At 40.5% G+C, this 27,562-nt stretch overlaps 1 protein-coding gene across 11 annotated transcripts in view; it reads left to right on the top strand.

Moving 5' to 3' along the window:
• Iftap (intraflagellar transport associated protein) overlaps nt 1–27,562 on the top strand; it is a 94,448-nt gene that overhangs the window by 40,426 nt on the left and 26,460 nt on the right. For 8 of the 11 annotated variants that reach the window (NM_001429176.1, NM_001106491.3, XM_087650880.1 and 5 more), the window contains 3 exon segments: nt 14,457–14,614; nt 15,603–15,674; nt 17,697–17,763. In NM_001429176.1, the coding sequence (NP_001416105.1) occupies nt 14,457–14,614; nt 15,603–15,674; nt 17,697–17,763 (297 nt within the window). 11 annotated transcript variants of the gene reach the window in all.

Raw genomic sequence — 27,562 nt, 5'->3', positions numbered from 1 at the left:
CATAAACCTGGGGAGAGGTACAGGTGTCTCTCATGAACACTAACTCTGAGTTCTTACTATGTGACCCCAGGGATTTAGCTCAAGAACCAGGAGTCTAGTTTATGTGCGAACATTCTGTGCCAAGGGAATGAATTACACATTGACTTAGTTTCATGAAGCTAAGGACGGTGCCTAAATGGACCTTAATACTTTGTATGTTAATCTGAAGAATAAACATGCTTTTACCCTAATGGAGACCAAAGCTACAGGGAGAAACATTCAAATAATGTTGTATCTGCTTGCATGCTGGGCCACTTCATTCTGTGTTCCTAAGTCAGTGGGAAAGATCAGCTCCGCACAGCTTGTTGGGCAGGGTATGTGTGGCCTCTGCACCAAATTCTAGTTCACCTGACAGGTTACACGCACACTGTGTTATCTATATCCTCCGTCACAGAGAGTAAGGAAAGTTACCGAGGAGTGCCAGTTTGAATGTAAAAGACTGCAGATGGCAGTGGGAAGATAAGGAACATATTCTGTGATAGCTAGAGGGAGGGGATGTAACCAGTAGGAGATAGTGTCTTCTCTCTGTTTTAGAAACACAAGAACTCATTTCGCAGGCTGCTTTTTCTTTCTTGAATCTCTGTTCTTTCTGCCACCTCTGTAGCTGTGTCTTCCATTACTCATCACCTGGATTACACATTAGACATTACAGTGTGCTCCTCACTTGTCCTGTTCTTTCCTACGCCCTAACTTGTCTGCTCTAGTCTGTGTCTCTGTGGAGCACAGCTGTACTGGGATCAACTTCCTTGGCAAAGTGCGTAGTTCTATTTAAGTTCTCAAAATATACCTTGTTCACATGTCACAGAATGTGTGTGCCAGTCTTCCTGTAAGATTCACTATTGTGCCTCAGGCCCTGGCCTTCTGACCCTAGAAGTTTTACAAATGACCTTACCCCCTCCCCCACCCTCCCAATCCAGCTCCATGGAGTAGATAAGCTCTTCGAAGTTGTAGCTAACCTGCTGGACTTGTCAACTTCTTTAAAGCCTGCCTTGAATGAGCCATTTCTACTGAAGCTTTTCATGGTTCCCCAAAATAATTACTATTTTGCCACCTTCTGACTTTGAGCCTCTCTTGCGTGGTTTGTCAAGGATGCCTTCTCTTTGGGTGTTTGCACACATGGCTTTACCTCCTAGCTTGGGTACTCTGTGTGGGGAGGGACTTTGCCTCAGTTGTCCTTCTCATCATGAGGCACATAGTCGATGCCCAGAATATCACTTTTGGACTCTCTAAGCTTCAGGGCCCTACAAACTCCAGGTTTCCTTCTTGAACACAACTAATAAAATGTTAGCAACCTTACACTCTCTCCGCATCTTCCTCTCTTTAAGTGCTTTACATTGGACATTTCAAAATTTTCATCGTATCGCCACTTTGTCCCTTATCTGGGGCTTTTGACATGTATTTTTTTCCAGGCCAGGCTCGTGCATTTGTGCCTTGGCAGGTTGATAGCTATGACTGTGAATAATGAGTCAATTATCATCCAGCCTAGGGGAAAGCACAATTATTCCTGACTGGCCAGGCTGAGGTAATCCTCCCCTCCCTGTGCCCTTTCAGATGGAGAACATAAAACAGTTGGAATTCAGAGCACTGCAAAGGGAATTTAGACAAAACACTGGTGTGCTGAATTTAGCTTCCTTGGATTTATTCTGATTTATGATTGATTGGTTTTTAAATTGCTTATTTAATCCTAACGACTGTGGCTCCAGGGGAGGCCAGCTATGGAGAAAAGCATGTGAACAAGAAGCAGTGGTGTGGAGTAGTTTGGCTGGACAGATCAAGAGACGATACTATTGTTCCCAGGACCATTGCCGTGGACTAAAGTATAATGTGAAAACCACCCCGGACTTTCAGAGAACCACCTTGTTACAAGCATGATTGCTTATCCCCTATTCTTTTTGCACAGGGCTGTTTGTGGCTGCCTAGTGTGGCATGCAACATTCCCCACTGCATTTTTTTCTTCCCTTCCAGCAATGTATTCAGTAGCTCATTGTGACTGAGAACATGCACTTGATTTATACTGCTGTTGACCACACTGCAGAAGAACGGATACTGTGAGGTGGCTGGCGGGACTTGCTCTTAGATCCTGATACTGGCTGTGCTGATGTGTGGAGTGTTTCTCAGTACACAGACACAGCTCTGGCTTTTGTATAGAATTTGAATTTTTTATAAGAGTTTCCCTTAAAATTGAGCTCTCCCCAAATAATCACTTTTACCTCGAAGGTGTATAATCAACATGCACTTTACCTTGTAGAGTGTAATTTACCTTGTCATCCAAACTTTCTGCTTTTTCAAGGAGTGTGACCTTTCTCTTTCGTCTGAAATTAGACATCGATGGTGTATAGATGGCCTTGTAAGCCTGACCTATTGGAAGCTTGTCTGTTTGGTATCAAAAGGAAATTGAAATTCCATCACTTCAGAATAATGAAACCCCTGAAAACCTTTAGAAAAAACTTTCTCATCTTTATTGAAGTTTGACTCAGAATGCCCAAAGAAATGCTCTTTATGGTCTCTGTAATCTGTGTGTTCGCTGAAACACTGCTGTTAGATTTCCGCGCTGTATTATGCCTGATGTGCATTTCAAAGCAAGGAGCATTAGGGATAAGATGAAAGGGTAGAAAAGGACTCTGATGAAAAACAGAAGCTTAGAGATGAACAGTTGGGTGGCACGTGTGCCTTGCCACCAGGCTCACTCTGGGAAGCAGCATCTGGTCTCTAATCAGGCAACTGGCCACTTCCAAGTCAGGGCTGTGCCAGCATCTGCCATTTTGACATTATCATATTGAAAAGGAACTTTGTTCTCATCTCACTCTGCCAAGAGATTTATTACTTACTAGGTTTAAAAACCTATAGCAGGCCAGTATACAAAAGCACTTTTTTGGGTCTTTGCAGGGACATGGTACATAGTCTTATAAAACTAATTTCAGGGTTTAAGAAGCATTTTCAACTTTAATCAAGGAAAGAGCAAATTCTTTCCTAAGTCTTTTGTTAGTTAAAGATTAAAAACTTCTTGTTTACAAGAGGGTGGTTGTTAAAAGAGTGGAGTTTTTTGGGTATGGGACTAATGACCTCTGCCACTTATGCCAACTAGATCAGTAATTAGTTCAGTAACAGCTCCAGAGCTTGGACTTCACTTTTCTTCAAAGGAGTTTCACTTGGTGGCTGTCAGGTACCCTGGGCATTTACTGGGAATTGGGAGAGGAGTGCATGGAGTGACCACAACTGTAGCCTGTCATTGCAGAATGTCTCCTCTCAGATACCACTATGCCTTTCAAGTTTTGAAGTCAATTGAGTAGTACAGGAGTGTTGGGCTGGTATGTAAGATTTTCTTGTTAAGTACTACATTTAGGTTTGTTTAACTTAAAAGAGAACCAGGAGGGCTGAAACTACTCCTTCTTTTATTGCAATAATTTGTGCAACAACAACAACAACAACAACAACAACAACAACAACAACAACAACAGCAACAACAGCAGCAGCAACAACAGCAGCAGCAAATCTGTGCCGAGGAATGGTGGGAGCCACAGGGACACAGCCTTCCCTTCTGCCTTTGATGAAGCTCGAGGCATCTGTTTAGCCCACAGTAGCTTGTCCTGTTTCTAAGCATCTCCATGTCACCTGATCACCAATACTGATGTTACCTCCAGAGCCTTGAGAAACCGGAGTAGAGCAGGGAGGCGGTCTGGGAGACTAAGTCCTAAACGCTTTCATCCTCACTCCTCTGACTTCACGTTGTCTGCTATCCCAGCAGCGGTTTTGGCAACTCTCCTAGCACATTGCCTACTTCTTGAGCTCTTCTACCTCTTAGCCAAGGCTTATTCTTCTCAACAGAGATTTCATTCACAGTTTGCTGGCATGAAAAGCAGAGGTCAGTTTTCCAATGGTAGCTAGTTATGAGTTGCTAGTATTGGTGCAGTAGACAGTAATGGAGAGCTGGTTTCAGAGTATATGGGTATGCACTTTCAGTTTCCTTTTTAAAAGAGAAAATGATTCATTAAATGCAAACTCTTATCACAGGCTATATTACTTTAACTTTGTTCTATAACAGTATTTCATTGTTTGAAAAGCAAAGGGGGGTCCAGAGAGATGGCTTAGAAGACCCATGTTCAATTATCAGCATCCTCCTGGTGGCTGTAAATCTTCAATAACTCAAGTTTCAAGGCATCTGATGCCTTTTTCTGACCTTCTCAGGCACAGGCATGCATGCCAAGATGTACAAACATGTACATAGTCAAAGCACCCTACACATACCACCTCTACACATAAACAGCATTTTAGTGTTAATTCTTGACAACATTCCTACAAACCTTAATTTTACTTTTAACAATGTATTCAGAATCAAACATAAGAGGAGAAAGAATGTAGTGAGGAAATACTAGGCCAATCAAGCCAGAAAACCAGCAGGACAAACTCCAAATTATGAAATACCATGTCTGATGTTAAAGGTTTCTTAGAGGGCTCTTCGCTTCCAGCTTTGCTGACTGCGACACACTTCTTGGTCTAGTTCTATCTCCTTCCAGCAGGTTTCTTTGGCATGGCTCTAGCAGCACCAACATCCTCGGGGCTCCAATGCATTCCAGGTTTTACCTTCATAGCTTTATGCAGTGTCCACTCTGGGCCTGTATGCAAGGACTGCCCTGCCACATATCTACCATGCCTTCAGTGACTTTCCTTAACAATGCAGGAAGATTCCACCAGCCTCTTCCTATATTCTTCCTGACTCTAAATCTAGATCCTCATGTCAGAAGCTGTAGGTTCTGCTGCTTGTTGGGGTTGGAACCTGGGCCCCTCTGTGAATTACATTTGCATAAGATTTCTGTTGATTTAGATCTAGGAAAGTCCTCTTTCCTTTCAGTTTGCTGGATTATTTGGGTGGGGTTTTGCCTTGAGGGCAGCACTCCCCTTGAGGGCACGTGATTTGGCTCTAAAATTCCATTTCCTGGTGCTCTTTTTCTCTCCAAACTAAAGTTTCATACTTCTCCTTGCTCCGCTTGTCCCTTCTCATTGCAGATGTGCACAAGAATAATCACTAATAACCACTCAACACAAGGCAGCCACTAATCCCCAAATCTTCAGTTTATCCCCAGGCAGACTTTTAGGAAAAGGAAGAAAGCAACTACATTTTTTTTTTAAACCAAAATATCATGAGAGGTTTCTAGGCCAGTTGATAATGTTCTTCCTCCCTGGGTTCCCACAGTTTATACGGTCTTCCATGACACTGGTAGGATAGCCCAAAGTCCCAAAATCGTCCATATTCCTCCAACAAACAGGATGCTCAGGCCTGTCACAAAAGTTTACCATACTGCCACACGTTCTGTCTTATTTTCTGTTCTATTACTGTGAAGAGATACCATGACCGCAGAATCTCTTACAAAATAAAAACATTTAATTGGGAGCTTGCTTACACGGTGTTAGACTGTTACAACTCTAGGAAGCAGACAGGCATGGTTCTAAACAGTAGCTGAGAGATTTACATTTACATAGGCAACAGTCAGAGAGAGGGACCCTGAGTCCAGTGTGGACTTTTGAAACCTCAAAGTCCACCCGCAATGGCCTCCAACAAGGCTACCCCTATGCTAACAAGGCCATATCCTCTAATCCTGAAATAGTTCCAAACACAGTGGCTAAGCATTCAAATATTTCAGGTCATTCTCATAGAAACCATCACAACTGGACCCTCATCAAATTGTGAGCATCAAAGAATCATCAGCAGAGTTTTGTGTCAAGGAAGTGATGTTTCAAAAGAAATAAGTTGTGGCTCTGCTGTGCTAGGCATTTAGAGACCAAGCTCAGGCTCACAGATAAAATAATCCCTCGGACATTTTCATCATAGTCTAGTTAGGGCATGGCAGAGGATTCCCCAACTGGGGATGGCTTGATATCTACCACATGACTGTTTTATAATCCTTTATTACTTTTTAAATATAAATTTATGATTGACACAAGTGAATTATGTTTTTTTAATATACATATCCTGAAGCCTTGACTTTTCTTTGACTATAGAAAGCTTTTTCTTATTTTTAAAAATTTCTTTCCCTTTTCTTTGTGTTTCTTTCCTTGTCCTGCAAGGACTTTTCCTCTTGTTTTACTCAAGGTAGCAAAACAGTAGTTAGGCTGGGTTTTGGACTCAAAAGGGCTTGGGTTCAAATCCCAGTGGTTACTTACCAGCTACATTACCTGGAACACATGACTTAATTTTGATAGTAATCCTCTGGGAAGATTCATGAGATGCTTAGAAAAGAACACTTAGCACTCAGTGACTTTTAACCCTTGTTAATTTTAATATTGCTAATTGTATTAGTTAATTGCCTCGTGATGTGTAACAAAATTTCTTGACAAAGTAATGTAAGGAAAGAAGAAAGGATTTATTTTGGCTCATCCTGAGGGTAAAGATAACACAACTTCAACACTCAATGAATATTGTCTACTAATACCCAGTACTATTTTTATCATTGTTCAAAAGTTCTAGAAAGTACAGTTCTTTCAAGAATTTCAGACATTATTTATCTCATTTTCCCTGAAGTTTGAAGCTTTTTTCCTCATATGGAAGCAATGGATGTTCATGATATCACAGGTTTTGATTTAATCTTAGGTTCTTTTGTTATCTTAAGAAAAAAACAATAGCTGTGCATGGATTTAATACAGAGATATTACATGTATATGCAACATACACATATACATATATATGCTAATTAGTATATGGTGTTTTTTTTTTTTTATTAACTTGAGTATTTCTTATATACATTTTGAGTGTTATTCCCTTTCCCGGTTTCCGGGCAAACATCCCCCTAATACTCCCCTCCCCTTCTTTATGGGTGTTCCCCTCCCCATCTTCCCCCCATTGCTGCCCTCCCCCCACCAGTCTAGTTCACTGGGGGTTCAGTCTTAGCAGGACCCAGGGCTTCCCCTTCCACTGGTGCTCTTACTAGGATATTCATTGCTACCTATGGGGTCAGAGTCCAGGGTCAGTCCATGTATAGTCTTTAGGTAGTGGCTTAGTCCCTGGAAGCTCTGGTTGCTTGGCATTGTTGTACTTTTGGGGTCTCGAGCCCCTTCAAGCTCTTCCAGTTCTTTCTCTGATTCCTTCAACGGGGGTCCTATTTTCAGTTCAGTGGTTTGCTGCTGGCATTCTCCTCTGTGTTTGCTGTATTCTGGCTGTGTCTCTCAGGAGCGATCTACATCCGGCTCCTGTCAGCCTGCCCTTCTTTGCTTCATCCATCTTGTCTAATTGGATGGCTTTATATGTATGGGCCACATGTGGGGCAGGCTCTGAATGGGTGTTCCTTCTGTGTCTGTTTTAATCTTTGCCTCTCTATTCCCTGCCAAGGGTATTCTTGTTCCCCTTTTAAAGAAGGAGTGAAGCATTCACATTTTTTTTTTTTAAATTTTTTTTTAATTTTTTATTTTTTTATTAACTTGAGTATTTCTTATATACATTTCAAGTGTTATTCCCTTTCCCGGTTTCCGGGCAAAATCCCCCTCCCCCCTCCCCTTCCTTATGGGTGTTCCCCTCCCAACCCTCCCCCCATTGCCGCCCTCCCCCCATAGTCTAGTTCACTGGGGGTTCAGTCTTAGCAGGACCCAGGGCTTCCCCTTCCACTGGTGCTCTTACTAGGATATTCATTGCTACCTATGGGGTCAGAGTCCAGGGTCAGTCCATATATAGTCTTTAGGTAGTGGCTTAGTCCCTGGAAGCTCTGGTTGCTTGACATTGTTGTACTTTTGGGGTCGCGAGCCCCTTCAAGCTCTTCCAGTTCTTTCTCTGATTCCTTCAACGGGGGACCTATTCTCAGCTCAGTGGTTTGCTGCTGGCATTCGCCTCTGTATTTGCTGTATTCTGGCTGTGTCTCTCAGGAGCGATCTACATCCGGCTCCTGTCGGTCTGCACTTCTTTGCTTCATCCATCTTGTCCAATTGGGTGGCTGTATATGTATGGGCCACCTGTGGGGCAGGCTCTGAATGGGTGTTCCTTCAGTCTCTGTTTTAATCTTTGCCTCTCCCTTCCCAGCCAAGGGTATTCTTTTTCCTCATTTAAAGAAGGAGTGAAGCATTCACATTTTGATCATCTGTCTTGAGTTTCTTTTGTTCTAGGCATCTAGGGTAATTCAAGCATTTGGGCTAATAGCCACTTATCGATGAGTGAATACCATGTGTGTTTTTCTGTGATTGGGTTACCTCACTCAGGAGGATATTTTCCAGTTCCAACCATTTGCCTACGAATTTCATAAAGTCATCATTTTTGATAGCTGAGTAATATTCCATTGTGTAGATGTACCACATTTTCTGTATCCATTCCTCTGTTGAAGGGCCTCTGGGTTCTTTCCAGCTTCTGGCTATTATAAATAAGGCTGCTATGAACATAGTGGAGCACGTGGCTTTTTTATATGTTGGGACATCTTTTGGGTATATGCCCAAGAGAGGTATAGCTGGATCCTCAGGCAGTTCAATGTCCAATTTTCTGAGGAACCTCCAGACTGATTTCCAGAGTGGTTGTACCAGTCTGCAATCTCACCAACAATGGAGGAGTGTTCCTCTTTCTCCACATCCTCGCCAGCATCTGCTGTCACCTGAGTTTTTGATCTTAGCCATTCTCACTGGTGTGAGGTGAAATTTCAGGGTTGTTTTGATTTGCATTTCCCTTATGACTAAAGATGTTGAACATTTCTTTAGGTGTTTCTCAGCCATTCGGCATTCCTCAGCTGTGAACTCTTTGTTTAGCTCTGAACCCCATTTTTTAATAGGGTTATTTGTCTCCCTGCAGTCTAACTTTGAGTTCTTTGTATATTTTGGATATAAACCCTCTGTCAGTTGTAGGATTGGTAAAGATCTTTTCCCAATCTGTTGGTTGCCGTTTTGTCCTAACCACAGTGTCCTTTGCCTTACAGAAGCTTTGCAGTTTTATGAGATCCCATTTGTCGAGTCTTGATCTTAGAGCATAAGCCATTGGTGTTTTGTTCAGGAAATTTTTTCCAGTGCCCATGTGTTCCAGATGCTTCCCTAGTTTTTCTTCTATTAGTTTGAGTGTGTCTGGTTTGATGTGGAGGACCTTGATCCACTTGGACTTAAGCTTTGTACAGGGTGATAAGCATGGATCGATCTGCATTCTTCTACATGTTGACCTCCAGTTGAACCAGCACCATTTGCTGAAAATGCTATCTTTTTTCCATTTGATGGTTTTGGCTCCTTTGTCAAAAATCAAGTGCCCATAGGTGTGTGGGTTCATTTCTGGGTCTTCAATTCTGTTCCATTGGTCTATCTGTCTGTCTCTGTACCAATACCTTGCAGTTTTTAATCACCATTGCTCTGTAATACTGCTTGAGTTCAGGGATAGTGATTCCCCCTGAAGTCCTTTTATTGTTGAGGATAGTTTTAGCTATCCTGGGTTTTTTGTTATTCCAGATGAATTTGCAAATTGTTCTGTCTAGCTCTTTGAAGAATTGGATTGGTATTTTGATGGTGATTGCATTGAATCTGTACATCGCTTTTGGTAAAATGGCCATTTTTACTATAGTAATCCTGCCAATCCATGAGCATGGGAGATCTTTCCATCTTCTGAGGTCTTCTTCAATTTCTTTCCTCAGTGTCTTGAAGTTCTTATTGTACAAATCTTTTACTTGCTTGGTTAAAGTCACACCGAGGTACTTTATATTATTTGGGTCTATTATGAAGGGTGTCGTTTCCCTAATTTCTTTCTCGGCTTGTTTCTCTTTTGTGTAGAGGAAGGCTACTGATTTATTTGAGTTAATTTTATACCCAGCCACTTTGCTGAAGTTGTTTATCAGCTTTAGTAGTTCTCTGGTGGAACTTTTGGGATCACTTAAATATACTATCATATCATCTGCAAATAGTGATATTTTGACTTCTTCTTTTCCGATCTGTACCCCTTGACCTCCTTTTGTTGTCTGATTGCTCTGGCTAGAACTTCAAGAACTATATCGAATAAGTAGGGAGAGAGTGGGCAGCCTTGTCTGGTCCCTGATTTTAGTGGGATTGCTTCAAGTTTCTCTCCATTTAGTTTAATGTTAGCAACTGGTTTGCTGTGTATGGCTTTTACTATGTTTAGGTATGGGCCTTGAATTCCTATTTTTTCCAAGACTTTTATCATGAAGGGGTGTTGAATTTTGTCAAATGCTTTCTCAGCATCTAATGAAATGATCATGTGGTTTTGTTCTTTCAGTTTGTTTATATAATGGATCACGTTGATGGTTTTCCGTATATTAAACCATCCCTGCATGCCTGGGATGAAGCCTACTTGATCATGGTGGATGATTGTTTTGATGTGCTCTTGAATTCGGTTTGCCAGAATTTTATTGAGTATTTTTGCATCAATATTCATAAGGGAAATTGGTCTGAAGTTCTCTTTCTTTGTTGGGTCTTTGTGTGGTTTAGGTATAAGAGTAATTGTGGGTTCATAGAAGGAATTCGGTAGTGCTCCATCAGTTTCAATTTTGTGGAATAGTTTGGATAATATTGGTATGAGGTCTTCTATGAAGTTCTGATAGAATTCTGCACTAAACCCGTCTGGACCTGGGCTCTTTTTGGTTGGGAGACCTTTAATGACTGCTTTTATTTCCTTAGGAGTTATGGGGTTGTTTAACTGGTTTATCTGTTCCTGATTTAACTTCAGTACCTGGTATCTGTCTAGGAAATTGTCCATTTCCTGCAGATTTTCAAGTTTTGTTGAATATAGGCTTTTATAGTAAGATCTGATGATTTTTTGAATTTCCTCTGAATCTGTAGTTATGTCTCCCTTTTCATTTCTGATTTTGTTAATTTGGACACACTCTCTGTGTCCTCTCATTAGTCTGGCTAAGGGTTTATCTATCTTGTTGATTTTTTCAAAGAACCAACTTTTGGTTCTGTTGATTCTTTCTATGGTCCTTTTTGTTTCTACTTGGTTGATTTCAGCTCTGAGTTTGATTATTTCCTGCCTTCTACTCCTCCTGGGTGTATTTGCTTCTTTTTGTTCTAGAGCTTTTAGGTGTGCTGTCAAGCTGCTGACATATGCTCTCTCCTGTTTCTTTCTGCAGGCACTCAGCGCTATGAGTTTTCCTCTTAGCACAGCTTTCATTGTGTCCCATAAGTTTGGGTATGTTGTACCTTCATTTTCATTAAATTCTAAAAAGTCTTTAATTTCTTTCTTTATTTCTTCCTTGGCCAGGTTATCATTGAGTAGAGCATTGTTCAATTTCCACGTATATGTGGGCATTCTTCCCTTATTGTTATTGAAGACCAGTTTTAGGTCATGGTGGTCTGATAGCACGCATGGGATTATTTCTATCTTTCTGTACCTGTTGAGGCCTGTTTTTTGACCAATTATATGGTCAATTTTGGAGAAAGTACCGTGAGGAGCTGAGAAGAAGGTATATCCTTTTGCTTTAGGATAGAATGTTCTATAAATATCTGTTAAGTCCATTTGGCTCATGACTTCTCTTAGTCTGTCGACGTCTCTGTTTAATTTCTGTTTCCATGACCTGTACGTTGATGAGAGTGGGGTGTTGAAATCTCCTACTATTATTGTGTGAGGTGCAATGTGTGTTTTGAGCTTTAGTAAGGTTTCTTTTACGTATGTAGGTGCCCTTGTATTTGGGGCATAGATATTTAGGATTGAGAGTTCATCTTGGTGGATTTTTCCTTTGATGAATATGAAGTGTCCTTCCTTATCTTTTTGATGAATTTTAGTTGAAAATTGATCTTATTTGATATTAGAATGGCTACTCCAGCTTGCTTCTCCCGACCATTTGCTTGGAAAGTTGTTTTCCAGCCTTTCACTCTGAGGTAGTGTCTGTCTTTGTCTCTGAGGTGTGTTTCCTGTAGGCAGCAGAATGCAGGGTCCTCATTGCGTATCCAGTTTGTTAATCTATGTCTTTTTATTGGGGAGTTGAGGCCATTGATGTTGAGAGATATTAAGGAATAGTGATTACTGCTTTCTGTTATATTCATATTTGGATATGAGGTTATGTTTGTGTGCTTTTCTTCTCTTTGTTTTGTTGCCAAGACGATTAGTTTCTTGCTTCTAGGGTATAGCTTGCCTCCTTATGTTGGACTTTCCCATTTATTATCCTTTGTAGTGCTGGATTTGTAGAAAGATATTGTGTAAATTTGGTTTTGTCATGGAATATCTTGGTTTCTCCATCTATGTTAATTGAGAGTTTTGCAGGATACAGTAACCTGGGCTGGCATTTGTGTTCTCTTAGGGTCTGTATGACATCTGTCCAGGATCTTCTGGCTTTCATAGTTTCTGGCGAAAAGTCTGGTGTGATTCTGATAGGTCTGCCTTTATATGTTACTTGACCTTTTTCCCTTATTGCTTTGAATATTCTTTCTTTATTTTGCTCGCTTGGTGTTTTGACTATTATGTGACGGGAGGTGTTTCTTTTCTGGCCCAATCTATTTGGAGTTCTGTAGGCTTCTTGTATGCCTATGGGTATCTCTTTCTTTAGGTTAGGGAAGTTTTCTTCTATGATTTTGTTGAAGATATTTACTGGTCCTTTGAGCTGGGATTCTTCACTCTCTTCTATACCTATTATCCTTAGGTTTGATCTTCTCGTTGAGTCCTGGATTTCCTGTATGTTTTGGACCAGTAGCTTTTTCTGCTTTACATTATCTTTGACAGTTGAGTCAATGATTTCTATGGAATCTTCTGCTCCTGAGATTCTCTCTTCCATTTCTTGTATTCTGTTGGTGAAGCTCGTATCTACAGCTCCTTGTCTCTTCTTTTGGTTTTCTATATCCAGGGTTGTTTCCATGTGTTCTTTCTTGATTGCTTCTATTTCCATTTTTAATTCCTTCAACTGTTTGATTGTGTTTTCCTGGAATTCTTTCAGGGATTTTTGTGACTCCTCTCTATGGGCTTCTACTTGTTTATTTATGTTTTCCTGGAATTCTTTCAGGAATTTTTGCGATTCCTCTCTGTAGGCTTCTACTTGTTTATTAATGTTTTCCTGTGTTTCTCTAAGGGAGTTCTTCACGTCTTTCTTGAAGTCCTCCAGCATCCTGATCCAATATGATTTTGAAACTAGATCTTGCTTTTCTGGTGTGTTTGGATATTCGGTGTTTGCTTTGTTGGGAGAATTGGGCTCCGATGATGCCATGTATTCTTGGTTTCTGTTGCTTGGGTTCCTGCGCTTGCCTCTCACCATCAGATTATCTCTAGTGTTACTTTGTTCTGCTATTTCTGACAGTGGCTAGACTGTCCCATAAGCCTGTGTGTCAGGAGTGCTGTAGACCTGTTTTCCTGTTTTTTTTCAGCCAGTTATGGGGACAGAATGTTCTGCTTTCGGGCGTGTAGTTTTTCCTCTCTACAGGTCTTCAGCTGTTCCTGTCGGCCTGTGTCTTGAGTTTACCAGGCAGGTCACTTGCAACAGAAAAGTTGGTCTTACCTGTGGTTCCGAGGCTCAAGTTTGCTCGTGGGGTGTTGCTTATGAGCTCTCCGTGGCGGCAGCAACCAGGAAGATCTGCACCGCCCTTTCCGGGAGCTTCCGTGCACCAGGGTTCCAGATGGCGTTTGGTGTTTTCCTCTGGCGTCAGAGATGTGTGCAGAGTGCAGTCTCTTCTGGTTTCCCAGGCATGTCTGCCTCTCTGAAGGTTTAGCTCTCCCTCCCTCCGGATTTGGGTGCGTATATGGTGTTTTGAGTCAGGCTTTCTCTGTGTTGCCCTGGCTGTCCTGGAACTCTCTCTTTAGACCAGGCTGGCCTCAAACTCACAAGGATATGCCTGCCCCTGCCTCTGAGTGCTGGGATTAAAGGCGTGCACCACCACCACCCAGCTCAAGGTATTGCTTATAATTAAAGTTAAGAATGATCATTGCCTAAGTAGACTATCTTACATTTAAATAACAGTGTTCTCTCTAACTAAAACTTATGTAGAATAATATTCAATAACATAAAAATATTGACAAATTAAAGTTAGTATTTATGTATTCTATTTTTAATTTAGAAATGCATGGATATGCAAAAGATACACAGATAAGCACTCAGAACATTTTACTGTGGTTATTCTATTGTGTAGGATTAAAGGGCTAATTTTCATATTTGCTCGTTTCCTCATATTGTTTTAAAAAAGAGGCATACATTGACTCCATATGAGAAAAAAAGCTTCAAACTTCAGGGAAAATGAGATAAATAACATCTGAAATTGTTGAGAGAACTGTACTTTATAGAACTTTTGAACAATGATAAAAATAGTACTGGTGTATAGTAGACAATATTCATTGAGTGTTGAAGTTGTGTTATCTTTCTATGCAATTTTAGAATAATTTTAATATATTTAAGATGATCTAAAGGCTTCAAGAAACTTTACTTAAAGAGTTCTTTGAAAAGTATTTTTTTATATGGGGGTCGATGGGAAATTTTTTGGTAAACACAAATGAAATCAATCTGTTCACATAGGGTGTTTTAATAATTCGTAACTTATCATTTCAGAGGATAATGTAGCCAAAGGGGGAGCACATGGAATGAATTTATCAGAAAATACACTTACTGCTGAGAAATGGAATCACAAAATTGAATCGAATGGTCATCATTTTAGAAATAGAACCATCTTTCTTCACGATTCCTCCGAATGCTCAGAAGAGGACCAGGTAAGCCTGTCTGACATTTATAGGAACAGCTTGAAGAAAGCATTCTTCTTAGAATTCGAACAGCACTCTGTTGAGAATTAAGTCATTACATGACAGTGTTTGATTATCTTTAAGATTTGGTAAAAGCTTAGGGACCTGCTATGTGTAAATGCTTCATGAAATTATATACTTTGCTTTTAACAAGAGTTCCCTTTTCTACTTCTTTGTATAAAATGGACTTACCTCTCTTAAATTTATCACATTTAGACTTAAAGTAGAAGCCATTATTTTGCTTTTTATTTATTTTTTTTCTTAGGATTTGGTTCCTAGACATTAGATGCTATCCTCTAATTGTCAAGACTCTATTGACATTATTCATCTATTCCTCTTTGGTTATCATATTTAATTATCAAGGGGTAATAATTCGTAGTGTTCTCTTTTTAAGCCACTTGAGTTTTAGTTAGTTTTCTAAAGTCAACTGAGTTTCGGTTTCTGTTTTGGAATGTTTTCTATGTGATATTATGCACAGAATTACAAGAGATTTTGATTTTAAAGAGGGTCAGAAGTCTCTGCGATAGAAATGTATTTGTATAGAACACCATTGTATATATCCCCTTTGCTGCTGGTGATGGCTGTCAGCTATAAGCTGTTTTCCATAAAGGGCTCACACTCGACTGGTGATGATTGACATATATTAGATATGGAGAGTCCTAGAATTGTTCCATTGCCCTGTCCTCTTGTAGCTTGTAAACACTGTCTCAGCAGTCTCTGATTTGGGCATCACAGATTTATTGGGAGATGGCCTAGGAGGTGGAGCAACTCTCTGTTTTATACACAGGCATGGTTGTGTTAAGTAATCTATATGGTAGGTGAGATTAGGTTACCAGAATTGCAGTTAGACTTGCTGAAACCTTCTCCCTCACCAATGCTACAGCTTAGAGAATCTGGTCTTTCATATATAGCCAGGAACATAACCATTGTTTCTTTTCTGTGTTCTTACTATTTTCAGATAGTGATCGATGAAGGCCAGAAAGTTGGCAGTTCCTTTCAAGGTGATATGACCCGGGCAGGAAAGGTGAAGGTAGGGTCTAATTCAGTTATCTACCTTGGGAAGAATACACAGCAAATAAATGAACTGTATTAGCAACTTTTCTGTTTCTATGATGAGTTACCGTGACCACAGCAACTTTGAAGGAAAGAGTTTATTTGGGCTTTTGGTTCCAGAAGGATAAAAGCCCCACATGGTGGGGAGGCAGAATAACCAGCAGCAGGCAGCAGGAAGCCTGGAACTCAAATCCTCATCTACAAGCAGGAAGAAAGAGAGTGAACATGAGAAAGGCAAGGCCTTTTACTCACAAAGCCTACTTCCAGTGACAAACTTCTTCCATCAAGGCCTTGCCTCCTAAACCTCTCCAAACAACATTTCTGACTGGGCCAAACATTCAAGTACTAGAGCCTATGGGAGACAGCTCTTGTCAAGCTACCATACAAACCAGTAGACAAACACTAGATTCTTGCTTTCCTTTGTACAGAACTGGGTGAGTGACCAGATTTTATCCTTAAAAGGTTTTTCTTTCTTTTTTGTTTTGGTTTTGTTCTGTTCTGTGTCTTAGTTAGGGTTTTATTGCTATTATCAGATACCATGACCAAGGCAACTCCTATAAGGACTGACATAATTGAGACTGACTTATGAAGTTCAGTCCATCATCGTCAAAGTGGGAGCATGGCAGTGTCAGGCAGGCATGGTTTAGGCAGAGCTGAGAGTTCTACATCTTCATCTGAAGGCTGCTAGTGGAAGACTGGCTTCTTGGCAGCTAGGACTAGGGTCTTAAAGCCCACACCCACAGTGACGCACCTACTCCAACAAGGCCATACCCCAGTAGTGCCACTCCCTGGGCCAAGCATATTCAAACCATGACATTTTGATTTTGTTTTTGTTGGTGTTTGATGTTGGATTATCTTAAACTGTTTGTGTTTGGTTGGGTGCTAAATCTTTTTTCCTTAAAGTTTAACAAAAGGAAAGGACATTCTAGCATAATCATTAAGAACGAAGATGCTATAATGTAACTGATTCTCAAATTTAAATGTTGAAACTGTTAGAGAAAAGGTGAATTTTGCTTTTGAATATATATGCCAAGCAATAGTTGCAATTACTTGCTTAGACATATGGAAGCTACCATTTTAACTTTCTATGATGTCAGCATGGTCTGCCCACTACATATTCAGCTCAGGACAGAAAGACACAGCCTGTCTTGAACTGCAGTTAAGGAATCTCAGTTTACAATTTTAAGATAGTCTGTATTCAGGCTGTGAGCATAAAATGGATGGTGACCTTGTGCCTTTACCACACGCCATGTGCCAGCATTTTCTTATTTATACTCTTTGATAGTCCCCTGAGATACATTTGCTTGTTATTCTGTAATGCCTCATTGTCAGTGTGCAGTGGTATTCTATGTGGAATAGTTCTTCACTGAAATGCTGCTATTGGGTCTGGGAAGGTTATTTGCTGTTGTTTTTTTACCATTGAAGTAATTCTCAGATGTACTTGGCTGAAAGAGAGAACACTTGATATTTTGCCCTACTGACCGCTCCTATGATTTACCTGGGCAGCATGATTTTGTTGTGAATGAACTCTTCTTTCTTGCTCTCTTGAGTTTCCTCTCTCTGGCTCTCCAGAGCGCTATAAGAAAGCACACTATGGGGAAGGATGGTAGCCCAGCACCACCACCTTCACCAAACCAGTAACCTACTGTCTGACAGCGGTGTTAAAAATCCTGGGAAGAAAATCTGTTAACCTGAAATGCCTCTTTGTCAATGTGCAATGGGAAGTGGTATTCTAAGTGGAATATTCCTTACAAGAAACCTTTCGGCCTGTGCATCTCCCTTCACTGTAGAAAGCAGACTACAGTGTTGGAAAGCCCTGGACTTGCAAATGTCTTGCTTCGTTCAGTGGAAAAGCTTGTATACAACAGCTTTAACAGGGCCTTGAGAGTTCACAGGAAAACATACCTAGCCTTTAACAGAGTGGTGTGTGTGTGGGCCCATGACTGCACTGTCTTTCTTCATGTCTAATATCTGCAAGATAATTTCAATCTTCTTGTAGGTAGACAACTTCCTAGACTTAGAAGATGTGGACACGGAGGAAGAGAGTAAGCCCCAGATGAACAAGGGTATGTACTCTCCATACTGCGTGGCCTCTTTCTAGAATCTACAAGTGATTTATGTTGGTTTGATATTTTTAGCAATCCTTACCTTACCTCTCTCTCTTGATGTAAGAAAAACCGAGGTTGTAAAATTTCTTTTTGAAAAGCAAAAACTTCTACTCAATTGGTCAAAGCCTTTTGAAACCTTTGGTTTAAGTGAAATGGAGCTGTCCCTTTGCTTCCCCCCAAATTCAGATAAATTAAACTATTAAATAATTGTGCCACATACAGCTCTTATAAAGTCATTGCCTCATTTTTTAGAAGAACTGTCTTATGAATAGATATTATTTTAAAGGAAAATATACAACAGCAGTTGATCATAAAATCATAGGAATATAAATATTGATCACAAAATAAACAATAATATGCAGAATTTTTCCTTTAAAATTTATGAAATATGTAAATGAACACAGATTTTTTTGAGTTCTACCCCCCTACTCCACTAAAAGAGGCTGGATGCTAATTGGTCGATGTTCATGTAAAGATTGCTTTGTTTCCTGGTTAGTATTTTTGTATAAATACAGGTATATTTCTTCATGGGACCTTTGGAGTTTGAGCTGGAGAGATATAGCCCAACTGATAGAGAATTTGCTCAGAACTTAACAATTTCCTCAGCCCAACATTAACACTGAGTGTGGTAGCCTGTGGGGTAGTACCAGCACATGAGGACCAGATGTTTAGGTCTTCCTTGACTGCAGAGCCAGTTTAAGTCTAACCTGGGCCTCATGAGAACCAATCTCCAAAAGAAGCAAACAAACAATGAGAATAGGGACAGCAGGAAGCCCTGTCTCTCTATTGGACGTGAGAGGACATCTTGAAGTTGATCTTCTCCTGCTGTTACACTGTTTATTCACAACCCAAGTTATTGCTGTTGTTGTTCTTGTTGGGAGAAGAGGTTTCCTTGGAACCAGATGGGCATTGAAGTGGCTGCAGAGAGTTGATCTGGGGTAGGAACTGCTTCTCTCTTGATGGTGTATACCCTGCCCTAGCTTTTTGGGCTTCTTGATTTGGTAAGGCTTTGGGAATTTAAAGCAATGAAAGTTTTTCTTCTCCTTAACATACTGCTCCATTGGAGATGTTTCTCAAGTACCCATTAGCCAGAAGACTGGGAGATTTTGAAATTACTCATTTCAGCAAGATCAAAGGAAATTGCGTTCTTCAGGGAGCATTGACTGACTTCATACCCCATTCATTCTTGAGTTTTTGTAAGACCTGCCTAAGAGGTCTCAAGGCTGGTAAAGCACCCATTTTGGTTGATTTTGAGAGTAAAACTTGCTTTAAAAAATGCAGATTCCTTTATCCTGCACCTACAAGGAAGTTGAATTCATTAGTTCTTTGGTGGCATTCCCTGAACTGCATTTTAGCCATTATAATCCTGCTGTTGTTTGAGGTTGGTACATTGAGACTGTTGGTTCTTGTCTGTATATAAAACATTAACAAATAAAATCAGCTTTATAGGCAAGTATTGGGCGCTTTCACGATGAAATTTCTCACTTTATCACTAGCAATAAGTCTGTACTTGTTATATGGCCTGCTGTTCTTCTGCTCTCCCCAATGGAAACTGTGGATAGCTGAGGAGAATCTCTCTGAGGAGTGGTATTTGGCAGCTTTTATATCCCTTAGCATTTGATAGCAGTGAGCTGTAGCCACAGACAGGAGGGAGCACCTGCATGTAGCACACTCCAGAGCTGCAATTCTGATGAGTGGATTACTTTACTTTACTTGTTGGTTCAGCTCATAGGTCTAGGGGACCAGAATCCTTAGCTTTGTAAATGTAGGCCTAGGGAGCTGGCATTCCTCCACCCCTAGCAGGGCCAGTATTGTACCTGCAGGGCCAACAGTATCTGAGAGTCTTGGCTCCAGGCTTGAAATCTTCCATGAGCTCTTCCCATGAAAATGACAAAGTCTTGCTGGGGAGTGGATGTACTTGAGGAGCTGTAGTAATCAGCTGGGCTCATTGTATGGTTAGTGTGTATTTTTCTCAAGGTGTCTGCAGTGTTCAGAACAGCTAGTATAAGCATCGAAGAAATCCAGGTGGCTGTTTACACGTCAAATGCTGAAGTCTGCCAGTGCAACATGGGATAGCAGCTGCTAATTAGGGAGTCACATTGTCCTATGCCCACCATCTTTGCTTATTTGCAGGGAAGTGATCAGGATTGCTTACAACAAGAATCTAAAGAGCTCATCACTAATGCGAATAGTGATTTGTGAACCTCTAACACTGTTTAAAAGTGTTGAACACCAAGCAAGTGTATCAGAAAAAGGCGGATCCCCTTCATCTGTTTTACACTGACATAAACCAATATGGCCAGCAAATTTCATTGGTTTTTAACATCAACCTTTTCTATTGTTTGTGACATTGCTTTTTTTTTTTTTTTAAGATTTATTTATTGTTTATATGAGTACACTGTAGCTGTCTTCAGACACACCAGAAGAGGGTGTCAGATCTCATTATAGATGGTTGTGAGCCATCATGTGGTTGCTGGGATTTGAACTCAGGACCTCTGGAAGAGCAAAACCACTGAGCCATTTCTCTAGCCCAACATTGCTTTCTTTAAAATGTTTTCTTAATTACGCTGTTCAGTTACCAGCTTTATTTTCTTCTTTAAAAAGTTGAATAAAAAGATCTCACGAGCATCACGTTTCTAGAAACTGATAGCAGAAGGTGTTGCATTTGGGAATGAATGCTGGGTACTGAGCTGAACCAAGTCTCAGTGTGCTTGAATGCAGTAGTTAGGACTGTCTTGTGTGAAATGATGTGTGAATGGATGACTGACAGTCAATTCAGTCTGCAGTGATCCATTCTAATCGCCAAAAAGACCACCAGGTTTTCCCAATTTTCATAATGCACAATCTGGGTCACTTGAAAGGAAGAAAGAAATGAAATACTTGGTGCCAAGGTGAATCTCAGTGTGTGGCCTAATTTGTATTGCACTTCAGGAATGTGAGCAGAAGGCAAATATTTATATCAGATGGGAAATGTGACATTTTTAAATAGGCAAGTTGCTCGTATAATTTTGGCAGCTGGGAGGTTTACTGATTAGATTCTGTTGTTATTGTTTAAGCAACAGATTTGCCTGGGGCAACAAGGAAGCTTGTTTTGTATTGTTTTTTCTACCATTGATTTTATTTTTTCACTGTATCCATGGTCATAAATATTCTCCAAGATTCAAGAGCACAGTTTCTTTCCAGTGTTTACCTTATCATTTTGACAGCCGAGGAGTAGCGCTTTGGAGTCAAGTTTTTGGCAGAACCCACACAGTGAAGTCATGAGTGGCCTGACAGTACATTCCTTATGAGGTTTGGTACCCTACATTCATTTGACATCAGATTAGCACCTTTTCCTCTTTTGAATTCAAAATAGAGAGGTTAACCTGGTGATTGCTTTGCCTCAGACAAGATGGCTCAAATTGCTATTCAACAAAATTATGATTTGGGATAGCTGCAGTCATTACAGGAGGTCATTAGGGTAGGAAGGCTGTTGTTTATTTAGTCTCTCAGTTCCAGTGCGGCTGGCTGGAGAGACTGGATTTTGGAGGTCCACTTTTATTATCATACTTGCATAGACAGTGGGTGTATTTACACTGTAGTTCACTGTGTTGGATGAGAATGGATATCGATTCCTCAACAGTTGCAGCCCTATTTGATTTTTAAATTAAAAACAAGTTTCTTTTATTGAAATTAATTACAATATAATTACATCATTTCTTCTTTTCATTTGCTTCCTCTGCACAGCCCCATATACCCCTGCTTGCTTGCTTTAAAATCCATGACCTTTTTCATTAATTGGTGTTACACACACACACACACACACACACACACACACACACACACACACCCCACTGCTCAGTCTGTTATACTACTTGAATGTGTGTTTTCAGGGCTGACACTTTGGTATTTGATAACCAATTGGTGTGCTCTTCCTGCTCTCAGCACTCTTTGGTTGCCTAAGGTTATGTGTGTAGGTGGGGTCAAGGCCTGTGGTCTCTCCTCCATTCGCTTTGGCATGCCTCTTGTTGTCATCGTTAAGTTTCTACGTAGGAAGTTGCTGAGATTTTATGGGGTAGCGTCTGACATTACTAGGAGACACACTCATACAGCAGAGTCTCTGGTCCTCTGGCTACTATCTTTCTGCATCCCCGCTGCACTTTAGCCTTAGGTATATGCATGTTTTGTAGAAGTGTCTGTCTTAGTTAGGATTTCTATTGTTGTGAGGCGACACCATGGCCATGAGAACTCTTATAAAGAAAATAAAGTTTAATTGGAACTGGTTTATAGTCTCATTATTATCATGGCAGGAAGCATGGTGGTGTGCAGGCAGATATGGTGCTGGAGAAGGAGCTGAGAGGTCTACATCTTGATATGCACACAGCAGAAATGAAAGTGACACTGGCCGGGCTTGAGCATCTGAGACCTCAAAGCCCACACCATGGTGGTACACCTCCTGTAACAAGGACACACGTTCTAATAGTGCCACTCCCTGTGGGCCTATGGGGCCCATTTTTATTCAAAGCACCACAGTGTCCACTGGGACTGGGCCCCACAACTCTGAAATTTGAATAGTTGTGGTTTTCTGTAATGTTCTCCGTCTGATAAAGTTTCCTTGATGAGGTGTGAGGACTTCATGTACCTGGCTGGACACTGAAGAAACATGTGTTTGGTCTGCTACGTTGAGAGGTTAGAAGCCTAGTTGATTTTTCAATGTCTTCAGCACTTGTAGATAATTTTGGTTATTTTGAGTGTGTGCATGCAAAGGACGACATCAGGCACTTGAAAAAAAGTTTTTTTTTTAATTTTTAAACTTTAAAAAAATATTTTATATATTTACGTTCAAATGTTATCCCTTTTCCCCCTTCTCCCATACTCCTCCACCCCTGCACTCTGCTTCTAAGAGGATGTACCCACTCCAACCTCAACACCCTGGTATTCCCCTCTACTGGGGAAACAAGCCTTCACAGGACCAAGGACTTTCCCTGGCATTGATGCTGGACAATGCCATCCTCTGCTACATATGCTGCTGGAGTCATGGGTCCCTCCATGTGTACTCATTGGTTGGTGGTTTAGTCCCTGGGAGCTCTGGTGGGATCTGGTTGGTTGATATTGTTGTTCTTCTTATGGAGTTGCAAACCCCTTCAGCTCCTTCAGTCCTTCTATAATTCCTTGATTGGGGTCCTCTTGTTCAGTCCAATGGTTAGCTGCAACCATCCTTATCTGTATCAGTAGGGCTCTGGCAGAGTCTCTCAGGAGACATCCATATCTGGCTCTTGTCAGCAACCACTTCTCGGCATCAGCAATAGTGACTGGGTTTGGTGGCTGCATATGGGATGGATCCCCAGGTGGGGCAGTTTCTGGATGACCTTTTCTTCAGTCTCTGCTCCACTCTTTGTCCCTATATTTCCTCCTGTGGATATTTTGTTCCTCCTCCTCCTCCTCTTCCTCCTCCTCCTCCTTCTTCTTCTTCTTTTTCCATCTTTATTAACTTGGGTATTTCTTATTTACATTTCGATTGTTATTCCCTTTCCTGGTTTCCAGGCCAACATCCCCCTAACCCCTCCCTTTCTCTATGGGTGTTCCCCTCCCCATCCTCCCCCCATTGCCGCCCTCCCCCCGCCAGTCTAGTTCACTGGGGGTTCAGTCTTAGCAGGACCCAGGGCTTCCCCTTCCACTGGTGCTCTTACTAGGATATTCATTGCTACCTATGAGGTCAGAGTCCAGGGTCAGTCCATGTATAGTCTTTAGGTAGTGGCTTAGTCCCTGGAAGCTCTGGTTGCTTGGCATTGTTGTACATATGGGGTCTCGAGCTCCTTCAAGCTCTTCCAGTTCTTTCTCTGATTCCTTCAATGGGGGTCCCATTCTCAGTTCAGTGGTTTGCTGCTGGCATTCACCTGTGTATTTGCCGTATTCTGGCTGTGTCTCTCAGGAGAGATCTACATCCGGTTCCTGTCAGCCTGCACTTCTTTGCTTCATCCATCTTATCTAGTTTGGTAGCTGTATATGTATGGGCCACATGTGGGGCAGGCTCTGAATGGGTGTTCCTTCAGCCTCTGTTCTAAACTTTGCCTCTCTATCCCCTCCCAAGGGTATTCTTGTTCCCCTTTTAAAGAAGGAGTGAAGTATTTGCATTTTGGTCATCCTTCTTGAGTTTCATGTGTTCTGTGCATCTAGGGTAATTCAAGCATTTGGGCTAATAGCCACTTATCAATGAATACATACTATGTGTGTTTTTCTGTGATTGGATTACCTCACTAAGGATGATATTTTCCAGTTCCATCCATTTGCCTATGAATTTCATAAAGTCATTGTTTTTGATAGCTGAGTAGTATTCCATTGTGTAGATGTACCACATTTTCTGTATCCATTCCTCTGTTGAAGGGCCTCTGGGTTCTTTCCAGCTTCTGGCTATTATAAATAAGGCTGCTGTGAACATAGTGGAGCATGTGTCTTTGTTTTATGTTGGGGCATCTTTTGGGTATATGCCCAAGAGAGGTATAGCTGGGTCCTCAGGTAGTTCAGTGTCCAATTTTCTGAGGAACCTCCAGACTTATTTCCAGAGTGGTTGTACCAGTCTGCATTCCCACCAATAATGGAGGAGTGTTCCTCTTTCTCCGCATCCTTGCCAGCATTTGCTGTCACCTGAGTTTTTGATCTTAGCCATTCTCACTGGTGTGAGGTGAAATTTCAGGGTTGTTTTGATTTGCATTTCCCTTATGACTAAAGATGTTGAACATTCCTTTAGGTGTTTCTCAGCCATTCGGCATCCCTCAGCTGTGAATTCTTTGTTTAGCTCTGAACCCCATTTTTTAATAGGGTTATTTGTCTCCCTGCGGTCTAGCTTTGAGTTCTTTGTATATTTTGGATATAAACCCTCTGTCAGTTGTAGGATTGGTGAAGATCTTTTCCCAATCTGTTGGTTGCCGTTTTGTCCTAACAATTGTTCTTCCTTCTAAGAAGGAATAAAGCATCTACATTTTGGTCTTTCTTCTTCTTGGGCTTCTTTGGCTTCATATGAACTGTGAATTTTTTCTTAGGTATTCCAATCTTTTGGGCTAATACCCATTTATTAGTGAATGCATACCTTGTGTGTTCTTTTGTGACTGGGTTATCTCACACAGGATGATATTTTCTAGTTCCAACCATTTGCCTATGAATTTCATGAAGTCATTGTTTTTAATAGCTGAGTAGTACTCCATTGTGTAAATGTACCATATTTTCTGAGTCCATTCCTCTGTTGAAGGGCATCTGGGTTCTTTCTAGCTTCTGGTTATTATAAATAAGGCTGCTATAAACATAGTGGAGCATGTGTCTTTGTCTTATGTTGGAGCATCTTTTGGGTATATGCCCAGAAGTGGTATAGTTGGGTCCTCAGGTAGTTCAATGTCCAATTTTCTGAGGAATCACCAGACTGATTTCCAGAGTGGTGTACTAGCTTGCAATCCCACCAATAATGGAGGAGTATTCCTCCTTCTCCACATCCTCGCCAGCATCTGTTGTCACCTGAATTTTTGATCTTAACCATTTTGACTGGTGTGAGGTGGTATCTCAGGGTTGTTTTGATTTGCATTTTCCTAATGACTAAGGATGTTGAACATTTCTTTATGTGCATCTCATCCATTTGATATTCCTCAGTTGAGAAATTTTTGTTTAACTTTGTATCCCATTTTATAATAGGGTTATTCGATTCTCTGGAATCTAATTTCTTGAGTTTTTTTGTATATATTGGATAGTAGTCGTTAATCAGATGTAGGATTGGTAAAGACCTTTTCCCAATTGGGTGGTTGCCATTTTGTCCTATTGAGAGTGTCCTTTGCCTTAGAGAAGCTTTGCAATTTTATGAGGTTTTCATTTGCCTTCTACTGGTCTTGGGTATATTTGCTTCTTTTTGTTTTAGAGCTTTTAGGTGTGCTGTCAAGCTGCTCATGTATGCTCTCTCCTGTTTCTTTTTGGAGGCACTCAGAGCTATGAGTTTTCCTCTTTGTACTTCTTTCATTGATTGAGCCCCATAAGTTTGCTTATGTTGTGTCTTCATTTTCATTAAATTCTAACAAGTTTTGAATTTCATCATTTCTTCCTTGACCAAGTTATCATTGAGTAGAGCATTGCTCAACTTCCATGCATATGTGCACTTTATGTCATTTTGTTGTCAATGAGGACCAACTTGAGTCCCTGGTGATCTGATAGGATGCATGAAATTATTTCATTCTTCTTGTATCTGTTGAGGTCTTTTTTGTTACCAATTAAATGGTCAATTTTGGAGAAGGTACCATGAGGTGCTGAGAAGAAGGTATATTCTTTTGTTTTAGGATGTAATATTTTATAGATGTCCGTTAAACATTTGGTTCATAACTTGGTTTATAATTTGGTTCATGTTAGTTTAACCATGTCTCTGTTTAGTTTTTGTTTCTATGATCTGTCCATTGATGAGAGTTGGGTGTTAAAATTTCCCACTATTATTGTGTGATATGCAATGTGTGCTTTGTGCTTTAGTAAAGTTCCTTTATGAATGTGGGTGCCTTTGTATTTGAAGCATAGATGTTCAGATTTGAGAGTTCATTTAGGTAGATTTTTCCTGTGAAGTGTATGAAGTGTGATTCTTTATCTTTTTTGATAACTTTTGGTTGAGAGTCAATTTTATTTAATATTAGAATGGCTACTGCAGCTTGTTTCTTGGTACCATTTTCTTGGAAAACTACTCTGAGGTAGTGTCTATCTTTGTCATTGAGTTGTATTTCCTGTATGCAGCAAAATGCTGGGTTCTGTTTACGTATCCAGTCTGTTAGTTTATGTCTTTTTATCCGGGGAGTTGAGTCCATTGATGTGAAGAGATATTGAGGAATTCTGATTATTTCTTTTTATTTTTGTTGTTTGAGGTAGAATTAGGTTTATGTGTCTCTCTTCTTTTGGTTTTGTTGCAAGGAGATTACTTTCTTGCTTTTTCTAGGGTGTAGTTTCCCTCTTTGTGATGGAGTTTTCTATCTATTATTCTTCGTAGGGCTGGATTTGTAGAAAGATATTGTGTAAATTTGGTTTTGTCATGGAATATCTTGGTTTCTACGCCTATGTTATTTGAGAGTTTTTGCTTGGGCTGGCATTTGTGTTCTCTTAGGGTCTGTATGACATCTGTTCAGGATCTTCCAGCTTTCATAGTCTCTGTTGAGAAATCTGGTGTAATTCTGATAGGTCTGCTTTTATATGTACTTGACCTTTTTCCCTCACTAGTTTTAATATTCTTTCTTTGTTTTGTGTGTTTGGTGTTTTAACTGTTATATGACTTGAGGAATTTCTTTTTTCCTCAAATCTGTTTGGAGTTTTGTAAGCTTTTTGTATGTCTGTAGGCATCTCTTTCTTTAGGTTAGGAAAATTTTCTTCTATAATTTTGTTGAAGGTATTTACTGGCTCTTTAATTTGGTAATCTTCATTCTCTTCTATACCTGTAATTCTTAGGTTTGGTCTTCTCATTGTTTCCTGGATTTCCTATTTTTTTTGGGTTAGGAGCTTTTTGCTTCTTGCATTTTCTTTGACTACTGTTCAGTGTCTTCTCTGGTATCTTCTGCCCCTGAGATTCTCTCTTCTATCTCTTGTATTCTGTTGGTGATGCTTGTGTCAATAACTCCTGATCTCTTTCCTAGGTCTTCTATCTCCAGGGTTGTCTCCCTTTGTGCTTTCTTTATTGTTTTTATTTCCAGTTTTAGATCCTGCATGGTTTTGTTCAATTCTTTTACCTATTTGGTTGTGTTTTCCTGTAATTCTTTAAGGGATTTTTGTGTTT

This window comes from Rattus norvegicus, chromosome 3, assembly GCF_021556685.1.
Source record: "Rattus norvegicus strain SHRSP/BbbUtx chromosome 3, alternate assembly SHRSP_T2T, whole genome shotgun sequence".
In the NCBI taxonomy this organism is placed as follows: Eukaryota; Metazoa; Chordata; class Mammalia; order Rodentia; family Muridae; genus Rattus; species Rattus norvegicus.
Note: the sequence above shows the minus strand (reverse complement) of the source record. Positions and strands in the feature narration are given on the sequence as shown.